We start from the raw sequence: 19,642 nt of genomic DNA, 5'->3' as shown, positions 1-19,642 counted from the left end.
GAGAATCAGAAGAAAAGCCAGGACTAGAATTCAGGTTTCAACTCCCAGCCCCTATATGGGGTGGTTTGGCCTAGGATTAAACCATTTCAATGCCAGTGTTCAGATCCACTGATGAGCCATGTCTTTGGGCATGGTGGCTTGACCAGAATAACTAGAGAATCTGAATGCTGCACATTAGGCCTTTGTGTAAGAAGCATAAACTGGTTGGCTAATCAAACATTCAGTTAGAACCATTCTAAAATAATCTAACTGCCAATGAGAAGAGATAAGTATAATTTGTCTTTTATCACCACAAAATAAATATGTGCTTGACAGTAATATATAAAGAAAGATCAGCATAAAATTGAAAAGTCCCCAGGGGGGCTTTAATAGGAAAAAAGAATAGAAAAGAATGCAGATCTGTTTGGATGAAAACCCTTTTACTAGGCTCACACAGGGAACAGATCTCATTTAAAGGAATTTGGAAGGAAAGAAGTCTTGCTTAGCACATGGAATAAGATGAGTGTGACCTGAGCAATTTACAAATAGTACCTTTCTTGAACTTGGAAAATCAACATTCCTAATTTTCACAAATTTATGAACTTATAGTGACTACTGCCAAGAATATAGACTACGGTTGTGCAATCTTACAACTGTGGTAATTACTGTTTGTGCAATGGTTTAGATAAGGAAAAATTTACATTGACCTTTGTTTTGACATTGATACCATATGTATAGGTTATAAAGTGTGGTGTCTTTGATAGGAGGATGCTGCTTAATTATTCAAGCACAGTATATAGTTGGATCTCTCAGACTATTTGTACAGATAAGAGCATACGGTCATACACTGCATCCAAAATAACGTTGACTCATCAAAATAAATGTTAATTTTGCTTAATAGATCATTAGATATTGAATGTTTCTACTCTTCAAGACAATAGATCTTAGCTATTATATTGAAGGCTCCGAATAAACATGATTCTTAATGTAAATTACATGATTCCTAACTGTGTAGAGGTGAACAGCTGTCAGGCCTCAGATATTCTCCTGCCTACTCTGCAAAACTTAGGAGGCTACTTTTGATTGGAATAAAAGTGCACACACTGACTTTTTAAAATGTGGCTTTAATTAATGGTGGGTGGGCAGACTTTTTCAAGGAGATGCATGATGTCAGTGAATATGAACTTTAATGAGAGTAAATGTATTGAGATAAACATGCGTCTCTAATTCTCTTCTTGCGGTCATTAGACCCCCAGTCTCTACTCCCCCTTCGTACCAGCAGAAGGTCTGTGGAATCAAAATGAGAACAGGCTGGGCTTGAGTTTGAAGGCAGGCCTCCTGAGCTAAGCCTCCGACTGGCCTAGCTCTAGAAAACCCCAGCCTCCAAGGCTGAGAGCCACATCAGTTCATTTTGTTTTTCTTCTTTGTGCTTTTCAGTATTTCCCAAATTGTCCACTACGAACATCTTCTACTTTTTTAAATGGGGGGATGGGGTGGGGTGGGGAGCAAGGGGCAGGGCCAATACATTTGAAAAGAAAAGCCATCTATTCCAAGATTGCTCTGCTTAGCCAACGCTACAAATCAGAATTCAACACTGCCATTCACAACAGGCCTTAACTTTCCCCTAATATTTGAACAGTTTAATTCTTTTATTATAGCAGCTGGTTAGAGCACCCCCATGTGTCTCTGTACTGTAATATCAGTTTAGATCTTCTATGCTGTTATATCACTTTATTTTAATCACAGCTTCAACAGAATTTGTAATGATGCTTCTTTCCTTCATGTTTTCTTGGAACTCATCTTAAGTCTAGTTTTCTGCCTCCAAATAGGACTATTAATAAGTCTTGAAAAGATAAATCTACCTTGTTCAAAACAAACATTTTATCGAAAAAGACAGTCCATAGCTTCTCTTAGCAGTTCTTTTTAGATCTAAAGAAGCCATACTATGAAAACTTCTAAATTATATTTTAAGTTAGGTTAAGGTAAATTTCAGGTGAAAGTTACTTGGTTGATAGTCACCATTTGTTTCCTTTCAGGATCTTGAAAACAGCTTTAAATTAGTCCACTCTTTCTACATGAAATGATCACAACTCCTTTTACCTTTCCTAAGAGAATCTATCTCAAAATATTCCATGTACCCAATCAAATACTGCCATTCAATCAAGACATTTCCATAATAAGAATAAGAGGAATTCCATAAAAATACTTTTCCCCGAAAGTATTTCTTACCATAGTGAAGACGGAACAAGGGGTGTGAAGCGAGACCTACCTTCGTTTTAACCCTGCAATACTGGTGGCTTAGATCACTGAATTCAGGCTCTTTCAGATGTAAAGGGGATTACGTAGTGCTATGGAAAGACAAGGGTAAAGTGAATAGCACAGAACCTGGCAAGTAGTAGGTGCTCAGTAAAAGCTAGTCCCCCCTTCCCCCTTTAGTGACGTGAAGGTTATCTATAACTCAGGGTACAGAATCAGGCACAAATCCAGTTTGAACTAGTACTTAGGATTCAATCTGATCTCTCCACGTACCCATAGACTCATCTTCGGTACAGTCTAACATACTAATAAAAAATAGGCATACGGCATTAGCTAATGTACAAAAGACCGTCAAAATCCTTTGTAATTTGATCTTCTAAAAAACCCCTATTGGAATAAAAAACAGTATTAGTATTTCTATTTTTCAGATGATGAAACTGGGCCTCAGAGGGATCAAGTGACTAACACATAGGGTCATACAATCGTGAAGTGCCGGGCTTGGGGGCTCAAACCCATTGCTTTCATCTTTTTGTCCTTATCTACCTTTCCATGTTGTCTCTGTTGAGAATTTCTGAGAAAGATAAACACACAGCATTTCTGTACTGAAAAAACAAAACAAAACAAAAAACAGCAGCAGCAGCAGTCCTTGGAAGGTAGTTTACTGGTGATATTTTTTTCCTCTTTGTGTGTGTCTTTAATTTTACAAGTTTCCTAAACTGAATATGTATTATTTCTTAATAAAAGGGAAAACCTTGTTTAAATACCAAAAACATAACTTCTAGTCACCATGAACATGCCCAAAGCTTATTTGGTGGATTTCCAAAATTTCAAATCAAGGCACTGCAAGTTCTAGAGCACTGTTCCTATGTGCTATTGGACTAAATTTGGGAAAAGCACTGTTTCTGGTACTGTCATATGTAGAAAAGAATAAGACAAAATCCTGACCACAAGAAACTAAATTTTAATCAGGGAGACAAGTGAAATACAATTGCGAGGCAAGCTCTGTGCTACATGGTATAATACAAAAATCACCCAAAGGGCCAGTTAGTTGAGGAGAGAAAGGTTGTGTCATAAAAGAGCTGGGTGTTGAAGCTGGAGATAAAGGTTGCCTATGGCTGAGATAGGGAAAATGCTTTCCAGGATGAAGGGACTCCAGAGAAAGATAGGAGAGTAGAAAGAACATCAAAGTTGAAGAATGACAAGGGTACTAGGGTAGAGCTCATGACTGAGAATTAATAGGAGCTGGGGCTGCAAATTTGAGTTTCGGCCAGATCTGGAGAGCCTCAAAGGCCATGCTGAGATATTTGGGTGCTGCTGTGAAGCAATGGGAAGGTACTGAACAATGCAGGAGATGTTAAATACTGAAGTTCCAGTTTTATGTACTGTTAATTTCTCTAGAGTCCACTTTAAAAGAATGATAGATTTCAAAGTTCAAATCTTCTGTAATAGATTTGAATGAATGACTTTAAAAATAGACTCACTAGGAAACTTATGAGAAATTTCTACCTCCCTGAATTTTATTTTCAGCCTTACCTATACATATAAGGACTGATACAGACAGTAAGCTTCCTGATGGATAGTAATAAAAAATTAGCATATGGCAGCTGTGTTGCTATTTATATTTTTAACATAGTGTTTACATTGTTATTGGCTCATTAGGGGTTCTTAGCTATTGACATCATGTTGACTGAGGCAACATGGAGGCTGGGGCTCTGGACACTGGTTCTAATACTTGAGCATGACCTTGGACAAGTTACCTAATAAGGATTGCTACAGAAAATAAAATATATACACATAAGCACCAGGTTTTAAGCAAGCCTAGGAGGTAGGTAACATTACTATCCGTATTTTCCATATGAAGAGACTAAAGTCTATATAATAAGGTGGCTGGAATTAGGAAACAAGTTGAATTTATTTCCTAGCTGAAATTCAAACTTAACTTAGCCTCCTGTATTTTACATTTATATATATTTAGATACCCTGTTTTTTTTTTTTTTTTTTCTTGCGGTACGCGGGCCTCTCGCTGTTGTGGCCTCTCCCGTTGCGGAGCACAGGCTCCGGACGCACAGGCTCAGCGGCCATGGCTCACGGGCCCAGCCGCTCCGCGGCATGTGGGATCTTCCTGGACCGGGGCACGAACCCGCGTCCCCTGCATCGGCAGGCGGACTCTCAACCACTGCGCCACCAGGGAAGCCCATCCTGTATTTTATATGTGAGAAGTTTGGAGGGCAAAGGAGCCAGAGTTTCTAGTTCTGTGCTCTGCCCAATCCAGCACCCCTCGAGGTCAGTGCTGTGGAGCACCGGGCCTGCCCCTGAGCTCGGCCCACTGAGGCGCCAGCACAAAGCAGATACTTCCAAGTTCTGACTACAGGAAATACCTCCAAAGTCAACACAAATGGGTAGTGTACAAGATGTAAGCATAGCCTTACAGGCAAGTAAATCTTGGGCCTAATAAAGACTTCCAAGAATAGATCCTATGATGCCACTTAAGATAAATAATACATAACGGGTCTGAACCAAGAGAACTAGGTGTGATGAAAAAGAAATCACTCTCGAAAAGTAAGGAATATCAACAGAAAAGAAAGTAATAAAACTGAACTGAATTACAGAGCCAGACTGCTTTAACCTCCTGTATATCCTCATCTTCCTTTCAATAATGTTGAGCATCTTTTCGAAGCACAACTTTCACTTAGTACAGATTTATGTTCTGACTGGCCTTCTCTGTTCATAAAATTAAATGCAGTCTGAAAAATTAGATCAGTTCTGCCAGCCTCACCTCTCTCTTGTTGGGCCCAAAGATAGAATGTTTTTGATACTGTCAATCTTTTACCATGTATGAATCAAAAACTAACCAGAATTAAAGTCCCAAAGCAGAGAAAACTGTTAACAAAATTGTTACAGTTCCAGGTAAAGTTCTATTATTCATAGAAAATGTTTTTTAGACTGGCCTCATTAGTCAATAAGAATCATTATATATATGGTTAGTCAACAGTAATGTTCTTGAATTCCACAAATAAGTTCCACACCTTATATTTCCTAGCTAAGCCCACCCACAGTCACTGTTTTTAAACAATAACAGTGCTCAAGAAATCACAATGTCGTATTTAAGTTAATAAATGATTGCATAAGCAAATCAACTGCACAGTTTGCTAATAAATAGCCCTTGTTTTCCTAGTTCCAGAGCATGTATGTTTGAAAGATATGTTGGTCTGGTTTTCAGTAACTCTTATTAGAGATGTGGACCTGTCAAAGGGATTTAATTGTTAATAAATGTACTTGGCTTTAAGCCAGCATCTGAAAATTCAATAATATGTTTTTAATGTATGCTTCCCTCAGGAAAACCGATATAGGACCAGAAATACGGTAGTTGCTTTATGGCACACACCCAACTAAAAAGTGAAGTACCAACACTTCTTCAAATGCTTAAGTTAAACTAAATACTTTAGTTGAAACATAGCATATAAAGACCTAAAATAAATTCTAAGCAGGATCTCTAAAGCAAGGTCAGTAGTTAAGTTTGCATAGATTTCACATGGTATAAGGTGGATTGCCCTTTTTCTGATAGGGAGAGAATCAGTATAGCAGGACACAGGGGTCATAAACTTAGCAAAATGCAGGTACTTGCAAAAAAATTTCTCATGATCTGCAAAGAAGTCTTATAAAGACATCCTGGTGTTGCTTGGGCTCCGTCTCCAAAAAGCCTGAGTTAAGAGACTAAAATTTCACTCTCCTTGGGAAAAGTTTGTCTTATTAAAACTGTCAAAATAATTCTTTGTGGACTAATTTGATGTGCAAACACTGAATGTAAAAACTTTTGTAGAACCCATCCACTGAAACCAGAGACCATGAACCCCCAGGAGTTCATGAGAAGGCTGGCAGAGTGATTTAAGGTGTCAACCTGGTGTCAGACAGGCTTGGGGTATATCCTGCCTCAGCTACATTGCCTGTGAGACCTAGGGCAAGGTCCTCAGGGTCTAGGTATCTCAATATCCTCATCTGTAAAATGGGGATGAAAATAGTATATGCCTTATATGTTTGTGTGGATTAAATAAAAGCGCTTAAATCAAGTGCTCAGCATGGCTTAACATATGGTAAGATCCTAATGAATGCTATGCCTTGTTATTATGTTCTGAGCTTTAGTTGGGATAAATATAAAATAGAATTGTTCTAGCTTGCACAATGCATGTATTTCCTTCTTCCATGCCCCCCCTTTTTGTAAGAAAAAACAGTCAGACTTTTGTTTCTGTGGTATAGAATATTAATATTTATAAGTTTCTTAAATGCTAAGAGCAGAAAATAGCTTCTGCAGACCTGAAGGCTTAAAGTGCTCAAAATCAAAGATTTAAGGGCCATCAAAAATCTACTAAGATTTTAGCACTGACAGAATGATGAGCTTACTGAAGATTTTTTTATTGAGAAAAGCTATATATTAAGCTAAAAATGGTTTCTATGAGGCTAAATGCCAAAAGAGTACTCCTGTCCTTAGCAGTCACATTTATTCATCGTTTTAAAAGTAGTGGACTTCCCTCGTGGCACAGTGGTTAAGAATCCGTCTGCCAATGCAGGGAACCCGGCTTCAACCCCTGGTCTGGGAAGATCCCACATGCCGCGGAGCAACTAAGCCCGTGCGCCACAACTACTGAGCCTGCACTCTAGAACCCGTGCTCCACAAGAGAAGCCACTGCAATAAGAAGCCCGCGTATACTGCAACGAAGAGTATCTGTCGCTCACCACAACTAGAGAAAGCCTGTGAGCAGCAACAAAGACCCAACACCGCCAAAAATAAATTAAATAAATAATTAAAAAAATTAAAGTAGTCATGTCAAATGAGCAAAGGTTTAGTGATGAGATGTCACAGAATAAACACTGGTGGGATTAAGCAAATAGTGAGGGGAAGTGGTTGATGAGGAATTGCACTGGGCGCCTGGGGGATATAAAAAGCCAGGAGGGCTGTGAGAATTTACAAAGAGGGGCCTAAGAAGTAGGTTGAAAATGGAACCTTGACAGCAGTCCGCATCAAGAATCAAAGAAGGAAGTGGTCCCAGAGACCCTTTAGAAAAGATTCGAGACAAAGTGGGAAACAGGACCTAAATGTGTCATGGGCTGAGGCCTGTTTCTGGAAGAAGCTTTCAGCATCACACATTGGAGAGAGACAGCAAGTCACTGTAATCGATTCTTTTTCGAGTTCTTTCTGTTACAAAAAACAATACTCATACAAACAAAAGTAACAAACTGAGCAGTGCAGAAGTGTGTCTCATAAAATGAGAACATTTCCTCCCCTCACAATCCTTGTCTCCTTCCAGAACATTTCAAAGTGCAATCGGACTCAAGGCTGTGGACAGAACATATACAATTTCACCTCTTCCTTCCTCCCTCAGACCTCATTAAAATTATAGTAATGGAATAAAAATGGCTTAAATCAGGAATAAAGAGAATAGTCAAAGAAATGAGAGAACTCAACAAATTTCTGGAAAGTGGAAAGGGAATGAAGAAATTGTAACATAAAGCAGGATGGAGAAGCCTCAGCCTAGAAGAATAAAAGCAGATGAGGGGGGAAAAAACAAAAGCAGATGAGGAATGTGGAAACCAAGATACCCTGAGAAAATTTCAGATACAAATGAGCACTGGAGAGAAGCATAGAGCTGAAAATTGGGACTAACTTAAAAACCCATTGGTGGCATAAAGAACCCCATCCCCTCCCCTTCACCCCCAAGCAGAACTCCTGGAAGTCTAGTGTTGAACCTTCTAGGCTTTCTGCAGTTAGGGTCTCCAGAACAGCCAGTGTCCTACCTACTCACTAGAAAGCAAACCTCTGGTCCACAAGCCCCACCATATAACCAGAGTACCTAAATACTTTTTTATGACTTCACTCTTAAATATGAAGAGACTGTCCAAGAATTACCATATATTTGATTAAATTCAGAAGCATAAAAGAAAGCAAACAAACAAAAAAGTAAGTCAGGCAGGGATGAGAGGAAAATTTTTTAAAAGCCAAGAAGATACAAGAAGATATTAATATCCATGAACAACAAGAATGGATGCTTTGAAAAAGTGACAATTAGAGAACAACAGAGAACTTGGAAGAGAACGCCAAAGAAATCACCCAGAAAGTAAAACAAAAAGCCCAAAGGACAAATGGAGAAACATAAACATCACCTCTCTTTCCCACTTGAGTTTGAAACCAACTAAAAAATGAACAAGGGATGTAGATAGAAGGAGTAACAGCGTCTGTTGCAGGACTGAAAAAAAGGCTGCACTGGAGGGTGCAGTTTTGAAGCTTCGACTCCACCGGGAGCTGGGCAGACTCACTCACCCCATCCCAGGCTGCGCACCGGGGCCCTGCAGGGAGCCCCTTGCTGAAGGGCAGGAGCTGATCATAACTTGTTTGCTCCACAGGCTGGCAGATGCCAAAAGAGAAGGAACCCAGGCACACAAGCCCTGCTCCTTCTTCTAAACTCACCAGTTGGATAAGTCAGTTGTCCTACCCTGGGGAGAAATGAGTAAGAGGATGGAGAGAGCCAGGAGTGTTAGTCTAACGGAATTTATTCCTCAAGAAGCCAGGAAGAAAGTATTAAAACTATAAAAGAGAAAATATGAGACATGGAGGATTGAGTCAGAAGGTTCAGCAACTTGACTAATTAGAATTCCGTAAAGAGACTAAAAAAGTGTGTGGGGGGGAGGGGGGTGGAATATTAAGAGAAAACTCTCAGTGCTGAAGTTTCTAGATCGAAAGGGCCCACTGAGGGCTGAGCAGGACTAATTTTTTTTAAATCCTAAATATATCATTGTGATATTTCAGAACACCAAGGACAAGGGAAGGTTTCTAGAACCTTTCATGTGGGGGGTAGGGGCGGGAAAGTGAAATGAAAACAATAATCAGTTGCCAGAGAATCAGCCAGACATCAGACTTACCATCTGTAACACTAGAGGCCAAAGCCTGTGGAGCAATAACTTCAGTTTTGAGGGAAAATTATTTTCAACCCAGAATTTTATAACCAGCCAAACTATTAGCCAAGTGTGAAGGCTGAATAAAGACACCTTAACACACAAGATTCATAAAATGCATCCCCCATGTGCCTTGAAGGAGTTACTCAAGAAGGGGCTGCAGCGAAGAGAAGGAATGAACCAAAAAAAGAGAAAACATGGCATCTGGCAGAGCAGAGTGTCCACCTAGTAGGGCATGATCCCAGCTGTGTCCAGACGGGACTAAGAAGATGCAGGACCATGGAACCCGCAGGAAACGAGGGGAAGTAATGGAACAGGTGGAATGAGCCTGAGAGTGGAAGACATTAGGTTACAGTAAACACACTTGGTAGCAAGTAAAGTGAAAAAAGCCAAACTTCACTCCAGCAACGTTCTTCTTCAGCACAGAGGCAATGCTTTGGATCAGAGATTATAAAATGCAGTCCTTGGTTATGCAGTTAACTGTTTGACATCCATATTTACTGTCTTGAGTTTTTAGATTCAACATCTAGATATACCATGAGAGACTTAACTATTGTTACAGAACTTTAATGCTCTCATCTTTGTCACCACAAAAGGACAAGCCCTGTACTTAATAAATAAATGAATTTATTAATTTATAAATGAATAAAATCAATGTCATGAAAGACAAAGAAAGGCTGAGAAGCTGTTCCAGACTATAAGAGACATGACAACTAAGTGCAACATGTGATCCTGGGCTGGATCCTGGACCAGAGAAAACAATAGCTCTTAGAAGGACGAGGAGGAGGAGGAGAGGAAGGATGAGAACGAGGAGGAGCGACCTGCGGTGGGGGGGGAGGGGCGGGGAGCGAGCTGCGGGGAGGGAGGAGCGAGCTGCGGGGGGGAGGAGCGAGCTGCGGGGGGGAGGGGCGGGAGCAGACATTATTGGGACAACTGGCAAAATTTGAAGAAGGTATGTAGATTATAGCATTGTACCAAAGATGTTAAATTTCCTGATTTTGATAATAGTACTGTGGTATTTCAGGGTTAAGAGATTCCATGTCTACAATTTACTCTCAAACATAAGAAATTTATGTATCTAGACTATTTTCTCTTTGTGCACGTGTATGTGTATGTGTATGTGTGTGTGTGTGTGTGTGTGTGTGTGTGTGTGGAAAATGACAAACCAAATAGGGCAAAATATTTAGTAATTGGCAAATCTGAGTGAAGAGTTCATTGTACTATTCTTGCAACATTTCTGTAAGTTTGAAATCATTTCAAAACAAGAAGTAAAAACAGCAAAATCTATTAGTAATCCTAAAAAAAGAAAGAAAAGGACAGGCCCTGCTGACAGAGACTGGGAAGAAGAAGGGGAGGAGGAAGGAAGCCCTGCGAATATCCTCATCTCATAAGAAAGAGCACCAGTAACTTCTGGAACTGGAAGAGGTGTAAGGGTGCTCCTTGAAGTTGGAGAGATCATCAGAACCAACCGTTACAGAACCATGTTGGGAGCTGGGGTGAGGGAAATGAGGTGTGAATTAAGTTCTCACCCCCCATAAGAGGAAGTCTATCAGGAACTATCTAATATTGACCCATACGTAAATAGAGTGACTGGCAGAGCTGCCGGACTCAGCGGCGCCAACCGTGCGTGGCACCCCTCTCCAGAGGGCTCCATTCACTGCACTGTCACTGTAGATTTGTTTAGTTATGAAGAGAATTTTCTGGTGGATGTCCGTATAGTATCTGGAGGATGGGATGTCCTTCTGTTTCTCACAAAGCTGGTGGTCAGCTAGCACAGAACTGGTCATATAGACATTTGGGGAACCACCACAAGGGCAGAATGCATTAAAAGTGACCGCTCTGGGGTTGTGCCGTGCAGACCGGGAGGGGAGATAAGAGGAGAGGGTACAGCACAGGGCTATTGCTTTTCACTGTCTTTTCTGGACTCTTTGATTTTTTCAAATCATGCGCACACAGTTCTTTAATTTTAAAATTTGAAAGTAATAATTAAAAACAAACAAACAGGGGCTTCCCTGGTGGCGCAGTGGTTGGGAATCTGCCTGCCGATGCAGGGGACACGGGTTCGTGCCCCGGTCCAGGAAGATCCCGCATGCCGCGGAGCGGCTGGGCCCGTGAGCCATGGCCGCTGAGCCTGCGCGTCCGGAGCCTGTGCTCCGCAACGGGAGAGGCCACAACAGTGAGAGGCCCGCGTACCGCAAAAAAAAAAAAAAGAAAAGAAAAAAGAAAACAAACAAACAAACACAAAAAAGCCCCAGACTGGCAATGCCTGGGATGTATGTCTCCAGGTCGCCCCCCCGCCGCGCCCCCCCCCGCCGCTTCGTTCGCTTATTTCCTTTAAGGTGCAAATAAAAGGTCTGAAGCCGCTCCATCAGCGGCCTGCGGGGGAAGCCCACCATTCCCTCAGCCAGCGCCTCCCGAGACCCCAGGGGAGCGTCCCTCCAGGCAGGACCCTCCACCGCAACCTGTCTCTCTGAGAGCGCTTGGCTTTTACTCCACTGGTCGCCATCTTTCGTGCCCTCCAAAGCAGCACTAGCGCAAACTGCTGCTTGTGGGAAATTTTCAGAACATTTTGGAGACATAGCGTAGGACATAACTTCTAATTCAGTCATCAGATATCCCAGTTCCTAGGACCTAAGTCCTAAGACCGACCCCTCCACGAGAATTTCTCACCTCCTCCGGCCCTCCGTGGGCCCCGGACTCTGGCCGTGGTGCGCAGGCTCCTTTTCCTCCTCCGCTGCTTTCCCGGGTGTGGACTTGATTCTCAATCTGGCTGGGTATTAGAAGCACCTGAGACCGGAAGTACCATCAAGGCTGGGCCCCACCCCCAGGGCACGTTCTGGTATATTCAGCTCCGGGAGAGGCCAGGGTCTCTGTGACCGAAAGGGTCCCCAGGTGATTTTAATGTGTATCCAGAAGGAGAACCACTGCCCTGCTCTCTCTAGGTGCCAGAGAACAATCCCCAAATTCGTGGGGGGGTTTTTGTTTTTTTAACTCTTTCCAGATCAAGCAGCCCCTCAAACGGCAGCCAGATTGTAAATGAACGTTCTTTCCCTTCCTTCTTCTCTGTGTATGCACACATACGCAGGCCTTTAAAAAGTGGATCATACCACATATACTGTTCTGCATTTTGCTTTTCATCTGACATCCTTTTATATTGTAAGAATGATCTACATCATTAATCAAAGACCACATCGTATTCCTTTATTAAGCACATACCATAATTTGCTTAACCCTTGTCCTGTTGATGTCATTTGGTTTTTTCCTAATATTTTGCTATTGCTAATTATGCTGCAGTGAACATCCATGTGGGTATGCATCCTTCAAAACTTGTGCTGAGGGCCTCCCTGGTGGCGCAGTGGTTGGGAGTCCGCCTGCCGATGCGGGGGATGCGGGTTCGTGCCCCGGTCTGGGAGGATCCCATATGCCGCGGAGCGGCTGGGCCCGTGAGCCATGGCTGCTGAGCCTGCGCGTCCGGAGCCTGTGCTCCGCAGCGGGAGAGGCCACAACAGTGAGAGGCCCGCATACCACAAAAAAAAAAAAAAAACAAAACAAAAAACTTGTGCTGATATTTCCAGAGTGTAATCGCAAGGTCAGAGGATACCGTACCTTCTCACCAACAGTTTGTTATAGCATCTCCTTTCCATACTCTTACCAACACCAAATATTATCAAATTATCAATCTTTTTACTATTTGCTAACCTGCTAGGCAAAGAAAAAAAGGTGTTACATTGCTTCAGTTTGCATTTCTCTGACTACTAGTGAAGTTGAATATCTTTTTGTCTCTTTGTTAGTATTTTGTATTTCTCTTGTGAATGGCCTGTTTCATAGATTTTTGATGACAATTAGTTTGGAAGATGCAATGTAATTCCTCCCCATATCTCTCCCTACTTCTTTTCTGCCCCATTATAATAGGTCTCTAATATTATTCATTTAATTCTTGATTTATTCAAAAGGATAGAAGGAAGCAGAGTATGCACAATTCAAAAGTTGAGAAAAACACAGTGCAATTTATATGAAGATTTTAAATGTGTTTTCAGAAAGAGCATAGATCTGGGAGTGAGACATATCTGATTCACATCCTAGTCTGCCTCTGTCTAGCTGGGTGACTCTGGGGAATTTTACTTTCCTCACTGATCCTGGGTTTCATGGGAAAAATAATCCACTTTGCCTAATCATGGTAATTAGGTAAGACAGACAATGGGCGGAGCCTGGCACATAGTGCAGTACTCAATATGTGGTGCGTATTATTATAACGCTATTACATTTGTATATTGGAATTCTTCCAGACTAGGCAACCTTATCGTGAGCTTCTCCATCCCATTTCTTACTCTTACCTCAACTACTGTCTAAGTCAGCCCGCCTAGCCTTAGGTCCCTTCCCTCTGCCTCGCTGATGGAGCGGAGTATTGCCCTCTTCAAGGTTAGGGGTTTGAATTTCAAGTCTGCAAACCTGGGATATAGAAGAGGTGGAGGTAGCTCCCAGGTGTGATTGAGCACTTCTCGGACTGTGTGTTAGGAACGGGGCCTGGAGATGCGAGCAAACCAGTACCAGAGAAGGTGTCTCACTTTTCCCCTTGGTTAATTGTCAAGCCCGTGATTAATCCACAATCAAGAACTGACCTAGAGTCTGTCGTACAGAGTGAAGTAAGTCAGAAAGAGAAAAACAAATACTATATGCTAACACATATATATGGAATCTAAAACAAACAAACAAAATGGTTCTGAAGAACCTAGGGGCAGGACAGGAATAAAGATGCAGACGTAGAGAATGGACTTGAGGACACGGGGAGGGGGAAGGGTAAGCTGGGATGAAGTGAGAGAGTGGCATGGACTAATATATACACTACCAAATGTAAAATAGATAGCTAGTGGGAAGCAGCCACATAGCACAGGGAGATCAGCTCGGTGCTTTGTGACCACCTAGAGGGGTGGGATGGGGAGGGTGGGAGGGAGACGCAAGAGGGAGGGGATATGGGGATATATGTATACGTATAGCTGATTCACTTTGTTATAAAGCAGAAACTAACACACCATTGTAAAGCAATTATACTCCAATAAAGATGTTAAAAAAAAAAAACAAAAAAAGAACTGACCATGGTTCCAGTGGAAATACTTTCGGTTATAAGTAACAGACTCCGGGGACACTAAATAATGAGGAAAACTTAATATCTTGGATCACGAGAAGTCTGGAGGCAGGGCAGGGCCACAGTGGGTTCATTCAAGCAGTTCAGCAACACCCTCCAGAACCCAGTTCTTCCTGTCCTTCCAGACTGCCGTCTGAAGCTTGTTGCTTGTCCTGCATTGGCTGCCTCATGTCCCAAGGGGGCTGCTGCAGAAAGCTGCATCCAGAGACAGAGAAAAGGACTTTCTCCCCTTTTAAAGAGTGAAGAAACCTTTCTTACAAGCCTCCTAACAGATTATTCCTAACATCACATTGGCCCAAATTGAATCACCACATGCCCTCTGCCGAAAAAAATCAGTGGCAATTAGTATTATTGATTTGGGCTGCTCCGGCTCAGAGAGAAGCCGGGCCACTTCTGAAGCACGTGGCTGCCCAACACCTGAACAGAAGTTAGCAAGGAAGAGGGAAGTGGCTGCTGCCACTTAACAGTGAATGATGATGATGATGAACAGGGTGTACGACTGCCATGGCTGTGCGTATTTATAAGGACTCACAAGGTGTATTAAATTAATATGCAAACCCTTCAGTTAATCAAATAATTAATATGCAAACCCTTCCGTTTGCATATTTTAAATTAATATGCAAGCCCTTCAGTTATCAAGTTCGAACTTTGCAACCTGGAAACCTAGTATTACAAAGAAAGGGAAGTAATATTTCCTGTTATTTTAAAATCTAAGAGTATTACTTATGAGTAAATAACCCAGCTTTTAAAGGAATAAGCTTTGAAGAATGAGCATTCATAGTCAATTCCCAAGCACTTGGCATGGAGTGAGTTCTGCGTGGCTCCATTGAGATCTTAGGATAGAGGGCTCCCGGACAGGTGACCCAAATGGGGCAGACTGGGGGAGCCAAGACGGCCCTCCTAGGGGTGTTTCTCTGGCAGAGGCCTGCTGTCCAAGTCACCCGGTGAGCCTCATACCAAACAGCTGGAATATAAAGATGGGGGGCAGGGTGGGGGCCATATGGGGAGTGTAGTTCCAGAAAAGGAGTTCATTCTAAGAAATCCTTTAAAGATGCCCAGATCCCTGGGACCTGGGAGACTGAACTAATGCCATTTCTCCTGCTTCCTTCTCTGTCCCTTCCTCCAAAGCTGGCTCATCCTGAAGAGGACAGATTTCAAATGTAACAGGGCACAGTCTTCCATGGGGGGCAAAGCATGAAACCTGTGGTGCCAAGGCCTGAGCTGGGAAGGGGATGAGTGAATGCACAACTGTGGAGCCACCATGCTGTCTTGGCTCCTTTTAGGATGCTTTTGTGGGCCTGACCTTCTGGAGTGATGAACATTTCTGCACACGTAATCCTATTGATACGATAGTCTTGTTCAGAAACTGAGTCTGTGGAAGAGGAAACACCAGGGCAGAGTTACCTGGGGTGAGGCTCCGGGGAGGGAGAGGCAGCCTGGAACATTGGTTTCTGTGGAGTGGGGTGGAGGGTGAGCTAGGGTGCTGCAGGGAGCTCCCCCTGGGCTGCGTTCTGGAGCCACCCGCCCGTACCCCATACCTAGACCAATTATACCAGAACCTCAGGGAGTGGGCTGAGCAAGCGCCAACTGCCACCTCCAAGTTCTTAGAAATAGGTCTCTCAATGCGTTACCCTAAGAATTTTGTTCCTAGTACCACCTTGAATAATGTCATCAAGGGGTTCCATTCCCCTTCTGCCTATGCCCCCCACCCTAGACACCCTCTGTCTTGGACGTGCAAATGGAGAGGATGGGGACCCTCAAAAGGCAGGTTTCTCCTCATCTGCTCCATGACTGAGCTGAGGACCAAAGGCTCAGACTTGAGATCTCCAAGGCCCGTCTCTCCCACTGCCTTTCTGAGGGTCACTGTGCCTTCGGTATCTGATGAGGGAGCCCCTAATCAGCCCACTTGCCTCTGCTTCCTCTCTACGAAAGAACAGAGTGAGCCCAGCCCTGCCTGCTAAGCTGAATAACTTGGGCAAAGTTGAGTGATCATCTCCCAAATTTAATGTCACCCTGAGGGTCACCAACTGACTTTCCAGTGTACCCTGACCCTGTCCTATACCAGCTGTGTAACCTTGGACAAGTGTTTAACCTCTGTAAGTCTTGCTCCTCAATCACTGCAAAATAAATACTGTAGCACAGGATTGTTGTGAAGATCAGGGTCATCAAGATAGAGTTCAGAAAGCGTTATCACAATGCCCAGAACATGGAAAGCACCTCAGAAATAGGAACCATCACTATTATTCTCTTAGTGAAAGAAAACGGGCTTAGCGATTACTTTGTTAATTTGAGTAATAGTATACATTTCCAATATATTGATAGTAAAGCTATATTTTTTAAGAAAATACTCTAATTCATTCCCCCATTCTTCAAGCCGGCCCCATACCCCAGTAAATTCAAATTAGTGGGGCTTTTGTTATCCCCTAGGGAAGCTCGTTCACAGTCAGGCGCTGCCCCCCGCCATCTGTTGCCGTGTGGTATGGCTGAAGAGACCAGCAAATGACCCCAACATCTCCCAGTCCTGAGCCCCAGGATCCTGGGTCTTTGGTCACTTCTTTTTTTTTCCTTTTTTAAAAAAATTTATTTGATTGAAGTATAGTTGATTTGCAATGTTGTGTTAATTTCTACTGTGCAGCAAAGTGATTGAGTTATACAGATATATACATTCTTTTTCATATCCTTCACATGTACGCACTGGAGTCCGCCTCCACTGAACTTGCCCTTCTTCTCCCACAGGCTGTAAAGCGGTTCTTGAAACAGGAGTGCAAGTGTCATGGTGTGAGCGGCTCATGTACCTTGAGGACCTGCTGGCTGGCCATGGCCGACTTCAGAAAAACGGGCGATTATCTCTGGAGGAAGTACAACGGAGCCATCCAAGTTGTCATGAACCAGGATGGCACTGGTTTCACTGTGGCTAACAAGAGGTTTAAAAAGCCAACGAAAAATGACCTCGTGTATTTTGAGAATTCTCCAGACTACTGTATCCGGGACCGAGATGCAGGTAAGTTCAAAACACTTTATTCACAGCACCTAATTCTTCCAACAATCAGCACTCTGCAATTTAAATGCAGAGTTAAAATTTAAGTGCAAAGTTCTGTATTTTCCGCCTGCCAATCCTGTAAGCGCAGTCTGCTGCCTTCAGGTTCAAAGCTCAGGTTCTTTATAATTCATATTTAAAGTGCATAGAGAGCTCTCCTAAGCACCTGGAGAAGCCGGTTGATAAGGTGCAGATTCTGGAGAAATGGGAACCCAACAAGAATGCACATGGCAAAAAGTCAAAGTATGCAGGTTAGCAAAATTCTTCAGCCTGGACAGAACTCTAATTAGTGGGTGAATGTCCATATGTATAGAAACACAGCATCTTTCCTGTGATCCTGAGGCTGAGAGGAAGGCAGCTTTGCGGTGTATCTGCTGCCCCTTTAAATCCCACCTCTGTCACTGTGGAGGGGGTCCCAGGGATTTACAGTTAGCCTGTTCTGGAATCCTCCATGCTTCACACTCCTTGCTCTTTCCACAATGCTCAGAAAGTTGCCAAATACTTGAAAGCAAGAATTCATCCCCACTGGCTCAGCTGTCGGTGAGCAGTGGAAGAGGGCTGCGTAAGAGGCAGTTGGTTTATTAAAGCCACACCCTTCCCTTGACGACGGCACCTTCTCTGTCCTGAACTCACTCAAAGAGCAGCTCCGTCAGCCTTAGCATAGCTGTTGCCACCTGTGGGTTTTATACGTGTGCTTTTCTCCACCTCTTGCCCCTCCGGTCAGCACTGAACTCCTTGCTTAGCACAGTCCATGCAAAGACTCTGGTACAAAATAAGAATGAGTACAAGTCTCAGTGGAGAGGAGGTGATGGAGAGCCCACAGCCAACTTGGCTGAAGCCAACTTTTCAGACTTAGTAGAAAGCAAGGGAATTCATTACCAGGAAAAACATCCTCGAATTCAAATTCTGAGTTTGTTTTTCATTCCAAAGTAATTGCAAAGGAAACAGTAAAACAGTGCAGACGTCAGCAGCTCCTATCACAGGTCTGACCAAGAGGCATGATTACCAGGGAATGTCACAAGAAGTCCAAAGCCTCTTCTTTGTCCCCGAGTGGTTGGATTTCCTTCATGGTTTGATGAGCTGGTTCTTTGCAGCACTGGGGCAAGTTTATACATGCAGCCTCTGGATTAATAACTGCTGAGCGAAAGGGCCAGATGCTGTGCCCTGCTGCATTCCTCACATGCTTTGCGACCTCTAACAAGTCATCCTACCTGTCAGGCCAAAGTTTCGCCGAATCCCCAAGAAACCTGTGCGTTGGTACAGGAGGGTCCCAGAGGTCTGGGTCCCTCTCTGCCATTAACTAGCTGCTTAACTTCAGGCTCCTCAGATGGGCATGGGGCTGATGACATCAGGATCATTTTAGGAACTATGTACTGACTCCTGTGGGCCAGGTACTGGGCTAAGACCATTGCACACATGGTCTTATTCAATCCTTAGAGCCTCCCTATGACATCAGAGCATTGGAACTGATTACTGGAAAAAAAAAAAAAGGACTAAGAAGAGGGTGGCTCCTGGCTGATCAACACCAACCAAGAACCACATTCACATCTTATTTTTTGAGATCAGATAAGCACCGTGGATATCATCATCCCTACTGTACAGATGAGAAAAGTGAATGACCAGCTCAAGATCTCATTGGTCTTGGAGGGGACGGATGTCCAGCTGTCTGACCCCACAGCCTGTGATCCTAACCCTAACACTGTAACTTGTCCTTACGTTTCTCCCAGGGCATGTATTATGTGAAAGGCCTGGTGAAGCAGAAACCTCATTTTAAACATAAGAGGACCTACTTCCTCGGGACATCTTTTCTGGGTCTTTGGATTGAAGCAGTTTGCACAGTGAAGCAAATGGTTATGCTTGATGGACATTTAACTGCTTCATAGATAGTCATTGAAATAAAGACCTTACTTTTTCTTCCCCACAGAGGAGATTTGGAATCAAACCCCTGCTGCGTCTTCAGGTTACTAAGTTATTCCTGCACCCTTTGCTTTTTCTACTCTCTGTATTAGAACACAATTCTGTTTCTCGATCCTAAAATAGCAGACACACCTGCAGCACCTGCCATGTGTTAGGGCTTGATCCACATTCTCTGAGTGAGGTGGGTATGTTATTATCCCACTTCATGGGAGGGGCAACTGAGGCTCTGACAGGCAGGCTATGGATTTTGCCCAAGGACTCTTGATGGGCATGAGGCAGTGCAGGGACTTGAGCCTGAGTCTCCGCACGCTTGTACCCATTTTATTCTGCCTCCCAATGCACCAGCCACTGGGCACACTGCTGCA

The 19,642-nt window shown here is 43.2% G+C and overlaps 1 protein-coding gene across 1 annotated transcript in view; it reads left to right on the top strand.

Annotated features, from left to right (window-relative positions):
- The window catches only part of WNT2 (Wnt family member 2), a 47,531-nt gene that overhangs the window by 8,801 nt on the left and 19,088 nt on the right, over positions 1-19,642 (top strand). Inside the window, exon 4 of the mRNA XM_082632401.1 lies at positions 17,060-17,324. Coding sequence (XP_082488527.1) covers positions 17,060-17,324 — 265 coding nt within the window. The remainder of the gene's footprint in view (positions 1-17,059; positions 17,325-19,642) is intronic.

The sequence above is a fragment of the Mesoplodon mirus genome, assembly GCF_964341445.2.
Source record: "Mesoplodon mirus genome assembly, chromosome: 9".
In the NCBI taxonomy this organism is placed as follows: Eukaryota; Metazoa; Chordata; class Mammalia; order Artiodactyla; family Ziphiidae; genus Mesoplodon; species Mesoplodon mirus.
The sequence above is the reverse complement of the archived record's forward strand: the minus strand, read 5'-3'. Positions and strand labels throughout refer to the sequence as shown.